Source organism: Hyaena hyaena, unplaced genomic scaffold (assembly GCF_003009895.1).
Source record: "Hyaena hyaena isolate Hyena2069 unplaced genomic scaffold, ASM300989v1 scaffold_63, whole genome shotgun sequence".
NCBI classification, from domain to species: domain Eukaryota; kingdom Metazoa; phylum Chordata; class Mammalia; order Carnivora; family Hyaenidae; genus Hyaena; species Hyaena hyaena.
In genome coordinates, this window is record NW_024080695.1 from 1,502,568 (window position 1) to 1,508,294 (window position 5,727).

At 61.7% G+C, this 5,727-nt stretch overlaps 1 protein-coding gene across 1 annotated transcript in view; it reads right to left on the minus strand.

Moving 5' to 3' along the window:
• Positions 1–4,439, minus strand: part of LRPAP1 (LDL receptor related protein associated protein 1) — a 12,524-nt gene extending 8,085 nt beyond the window's left edge. The window contains exons 1-2 of the mRNA XM_039232156.1: positions 4,182–4,439; positions 946–1,090 (exon numbers count right to left, since the gene is read on the minus strand). Of these exons, the coding sequence (XP_039088087.1) occupies positions 946–1,090; positions 4,182–4,400 (364 nt within the window). The 5' untranslated portion in view covers positions 4,401–4,439. The remainder of the gene's footprint in view (positions 1–945; positions 1,091–4,181) is intronic.
• Between the last annotated feature and the right edge of the window lie 1,288 nt (positions 4,440–5,727).

Consider the following 5,727-nt stretch of genomic DNA (forward strand, 5'->3'; position numbering starts at 1 on the left):
GGGGGGAACGCTGGTCCCCGGGCAGCCCCGGGCCCGGCCGCACGCGGCCACTGCAGCCAGCGCTGCCCGGGCCTGGTGCCGCGCTCTGGGGGGCTGCGGCAGGCTCACACTGGCGGGGCGGGTGACAGGCCAGGGCACTGCTGGCCTCCAGGCTCAGGCGCAAGCAGGCAAACGGGACGTGACTCCTGCTCTCGCTCTTCGCTACAGGGACAGCAGACCCGCCAGCTGGGAAGCGGCCCCAAGACACAGCCGATGTGGAACACACGGCGCACGGGCAGTGAGTGAGTCCTGCCCCTCCTGGAAGTACGCCAGACCAAAGGGAGGCGGTAAAGGGGGCCGGAGCGACCTCTCAGCCCCGAGGTGGCGGGTCTTTTGCATGCAGGGAGACTGAGGCAGACAGCTGCTCCGTCTCTTCCGGGACACCCCCAGCGGCGGGCAGCTTGTTCCACTCCGCCGCAACTGTTAGAACATTATCTTGGGGCGCCTGGGGGCTCAGTCGTTAAGCATCCGACTCTTGATTTCAGCTCAGGTCACAATCTCCTGATTCGTGAGATCAAGCCCCGTGCTGGGCTCTGTGCTGACAGTGCGAAACCTGATTGGGATTCTCTCCGCCTCTCTGTGCCCTTCCAAAAAATTATTTTCACTACAGATCTGAAGTCTACTTTCCCTTGACTGTCAGACTCTGGGGACGTCCCTACGGGCTCTTCCAGGTGACCGTGGCCAACTCGGGGGCCCCAGCCTCCGTCCCAGGCCAAGCAGCTCGGGGGTGTCAGCCGCTCGTGTGCTCATGCGCCCAGGCACCCTGCCCCGACTCTCCCTACAATTCGCCAAGAGCCTCACCAAATGGCCCAGCAGCCGCGCCCACGGCCCAAGGTGGCTCCTCAGAGGAGGTGGCCCTGCCCCTAGCCCGGCACAGACCCTCACAAGGAAAGGAAAGAAAGATACCGCTGAGGCTGCGTATGAGTTTGGCCTGCTTCTCCCCGTCTTCGTCGCGGCCCTCGGCCTTCAGCTTCTTCCAGGCGAACTCCTCTCTCTCTTGCATCTTCAGATCCGCGTGGAGCTCGGACAGCTTCACGGGAGAGAGCTGCAGCTGCGGGCGGGAGCGGAGGATGCTGAGGACCCGCCGCAAGATCCCCGGGAGCGGCGGCCCCGGGACCAGGAGACCACAAAACGCGAGCGGGAGGAGTCAGGGTCCCGGACAGTCCACGTGCCACACGTGCTCCCCTGCGAGAACCTCAGGGGCCTGCGCCCTGCGGGGCGAGGACACGGAACCAGCCCCCCCAGGAAGATGTCTGCTGCGTGGCATGATGGGGACATGCCCAGTCTGTAAGGACCCGCCCGCTGTCCGCGCCCGAGCACGTGGGCCGCCAGTTCCTCCCGAGGACACCACCCACGGCCACAGGCCTGGCCCCTGGGGGCCTCCGTGGGGCCCCCAATACAGGGCTGGGGGGGTAGGGACAGAACGCGGAGCGCGGGGAGGACACCGCTGCCTTTTCCTTGCGTTACGTAACTAGAATGGAAAATAAACCGCAACTACCAGAGAGCGGCTCACTGAACTGTGGACCGTTTCCACCTTGAAAGAAAACCAATCAGCGAACGCGGCTGACAGATGTCCCCACCTGCAAGGCACTTGCTAATGACACTGCTCTCTGCGGCTGTGACGTGTCCCCAAGGTCTGGAAGGGAGCCCAACCCCCAGGGAGGCCGAGAGGAGGCCCGACACTTGCTCCGGCCTTTCCCACGACTGTGTCAGCTCAGGCCCCGTCCACCAGCTTGAAAACTAGTCACAGAAAGTTCTTGGGAGTAAAAAGACGGCGCCAAATGAATGGCAGGGCCTAAGCCAGGAAACTCTGACTCTCTAGAAACTTCTTTGACCCTGCTCTGTGGATTCACTGCCTCCTTTGCTGGCTCCCCCGGGGCAGGCATCAGTCTCCTCGGGGCCCACACCCCTACCACCTCTTGCGTGCCCCCAACTGGATGCCCCAGGCTCCTCACAGGGCACCCGCCTGCCCCCCTCGGCTCCGTCCCACGTCCCACCGTTGCCCGGAGGCCCTGCGCGGGCACTCTCAGGAGAACAGCAGGACCTGGGGAGGCTGGGGCTTAGCGACCTTCCGGGGCAGAGGACCTGGGCGGTTCGGGGCACACTCATTTCCCAGGAAGGGCACATCGGGCGCTGGGCGGTGAGCCCCTGGGAAAGGCGGGCCTGCAGTCCGCCCGGGCCAAGGACGCGGCACTAAAGCCCAGGCACCCACAGCGTCTCTCTTCTGCAGGCGCAGGGCTGTGAGCATCTGGGGTCACAGCCGAGGACGCCGAGGGCCTGGCTCCTGGCTCTGCCCTCTGTGCTTCCTGCCGGGTGGACCGCGCAACGACACCGGTGTCCCTTCTGGGGACCGTAGGGGAGAGGACCTGAGTATTCTCTGACCGCCAGCCGGCTCCTCTGTGGGACGGACAGATTTGAGGACCTCGGGCACTTTCTCATCAGTCCATCTCCCCAGGACCCTGGGGGCAATCAGTGGGCCAACATCCGGCCGGGAGCCACAGACTCTTGGTGCCCAACTGGGTGTTACTGCCACGCCCCCCATGTTCCTGCGCTTCGTGTTTGAAGCCTTCGGGGGTCTGAATTACACATCTTGCAAAAATCAGTCCCGATCTGGCACCGACATTCCTGCGAAATGCCGAGGCCGCTGAGTTCCGTGCAGGACCCGCCACCTGTAGCAGCAACGCCCCTGACACAGCGGCCATCGAATTCCGAGGAAAAGGGGGGCGCCTGGGTGGCTCAGCTGGCTGTGCCTGACTCATGATTTCAGCTAAGGTCATGATCCCAGGGTCGTGAGATCGAGCCCCATGTCAGACTCCACGCTGAGCTTCGAGTTTGCTTCGGATTCTCTCTCCCTCTGCCCCCTCCCCTGCTCACACCTAAAAAATTTTTTCACAAAAAGGGGAAAAAAGAAAAAGTTTACGTGCAAACAGCTGGCACACTCTGGATTCTTTTACCCTCTCTAACTTCAAGTTAAATGTTAACGCCTCACGTGAAAAGAACTAGTTAGCAGAAAATCAAATGCAAACCAGAATCTGTTCAATATTAAAAAGGTAAGTGGATCATCAATAATTAAGAGATACGCAAACGCACAGGAAGAAAGCCACTCATCAGGAACAAGCGCTACGCCGTAGAGGACGGTGTCACAGGCGGTACATTGAACTACAAACTCACCAGGACGAACACATTAAATATGTAGTTTTCCGTATGTCAATCATATCTCTCAATAAAGGGGCAAAAAAGTCACCCAGAACCAGGGTCCACTCAAGCCCCTGCCTCTGGGAGAAGTGACTGCGTGCGGAGCCCAGTTCAAGGCGGCCACAGGCATCTGAGCTACTGTCAGGACGTGACCTTAACCTGCCCTTGCTAAGTCCTACTAGCAGCAGAGGAATGTGGTGTGCAGAGAACAAGGGAAGGCAGGCTGGATCTCCCCTCCCCACCCCTCCCTACCCCTCCCCACCCCTCCCTACCCCTCCCCAGCCCTCCCACCTCTGAAGACAAGACTTCAACACCTATTAATCACAAGGCCAGGACAGGAACCTGATAGGAGCTCACAGAACGGGGCCTGGCACGCTGTGGGGTCTGCTCAGAATGTGTCCCCATCCCCACCCCTGTCCCGTGTCCCCCCAAGAACACAAGGCAACCCTGAGCAGGGTAACACCGACCAGAGATCAGGGCAAATGTGGGTGGGTGCTGCCCGGAGGCACCCCCTGAGAAGACCTGCCAGGGCTCAACCCCAAAGCTCCAAGGACAGCCCTGGGCCACCCCCACTGCTCAGGAGTCTTGCAACACTGAGCGACAGACAGCGCTGGGCAGAAGTAGCCCCGGTTCCCCTCCCCCAGGCTGCGGCTCTAAGCACTGTGCCAGACGGAACTGGACAGTCTCACAGAACGTCAAGCCACCCGGGTGGGATGACGCGGCACCAGCGGTTCCCAGACCGGGTCTCCAAGACCGGAAGTTACTTTCAGTCTTCCCAAAGGACCCTCAACCCCAGCCATGGCACATGCGTGCCAGGGGAGGAATCCCAGTCCAGCCCGGGCTGCGGCCCCCAGGGTTACGGGACCCAGAGGACGCCCCGGCCCCGCCGCCCCCAGGCCCCGCGGCCCCAGGGTTACAGGTGACAGGAACCCGCGGCCGCCGCTCACCCGCTGGGCCTTCTCCCACAGCTGGTTGAGCTTCTCCATGCGGAACTCCCCGCCCGGCTCGCGCTGCGGCGGCGGCTCGGGCTCGTTCTTCTCCCGCGAGTACTTGCCGCCGTGGGCCGCCGCCGGCTGGGCCCCGAGCAGCAGCAGCAGCAGCAGCAGCAGCCAGAGTGGCGGCGGCGGGAGCCCGCGCGACCCGACCCCGAGCCTTGACGACGCCATCTTTCTCCCCAGACAGCCGAGACCCCTAGTCTCAAGCCAAAGAGGCCCCGCCCCCGCCGCGTGCAGGCCCCGCCCCCGCCGCGCCGCCTCCTGGGAGTTGTAGTCCCTCCTTGTGCAGTCGGCCCAGGCGAGGCCGCCGGCGGACTACGAGGCCCGCGAAGCCCTGCGGAGGCACGTGAGTGTTTCCTAGACAACCGCGCCGCGGCCCGGCGGTGGCGGGCGCCCGGGACTCCGGGATGGCCCCGGGCCCTTTGCCCGTCTGCTCCGCGGGAAGAGTGGACGGTTCAGTGATCGGGACCGTGTCTGGCTGAAACCTTAGATTACTCCTGTGTCAGCGGCATCGACAGGGAACCTTCCTTGCCGTGGGTTTCCTGGAAGGCGGCCCTGCTTGGCGATCAGGACACATGGGACCGCCCAGCCCACTCCTTCACTCGACAGAGAAGGACAAGCTGAGTCCAGGCCGGCTTGGTGTCTGGGCTTTTCCTTCCCGCGGGGCTGAAGCCTTTCCCCTAGACTTCGGGGCGCCTCCACCCCAACAATGTCTTTGAACTGCATCCCGAACAGTTAACTCCGTGCACTTTTTCTGTGTTAGGGGTACGTGTGACCTGCTTCATTTCTCCCCACCTTTTACAGCAGAATTCATCCTAGGGAGCCCACGTGTTGGGGTTGGGAGGTGCCCCAGAGCCGGCTTCAGGTCGCTGCCCTTGGGTAGCTTGAGATTGGTGGTTGAGAAGGGGCTTTGGGTTGGAGAAGGGACAGGTTGAATCCATCTGGTAAGAATGACCTGCAAGGCCCCCCAGGGTGGAGTGTTGTGCCCAGAAGGGAGGACATCCCCATAAGAGGATGAAGGAAGGTGTGGAGAATACCTGGGCCTCGGGAGGAGTCCTGATTTAGGTACTTTACAGCTGTGCCCTGGGTTGTCCAGAGAGGGTCACTGTCAGGGAGCACCTTGCTATCCTTCCTGCCTGATGCCCCAGCATCTCCAGAGCCATCGTTTCATATATTTTGTCCAGTTGTCCAGTTTCGTTTCCAACAAAGGTTAAATTCAGTCCCTGTGCTCCATTCCAGCCAGAGCCCAAGTTCTGGCTGCTTGTTAACATTTAAGGCACTTCCCGTTTATTAGTTAGCTTAGGCGAACTACTGTAACAAAGTCCAAAATGCATGAAGGCCCCCAAGAGGAGAGATGTTTCCTCTTTTCCCTGTTCAAGAGTGATCGACAGGCAGCTGTTCTCGGGGTGGTGATACGGGGACCCAGCCTGCCCCATTGTCAACACCGGGCTTCTAAGATTGCTTCCCCACGGGCACAAGGGGAGAGGGCAGGGCGGAT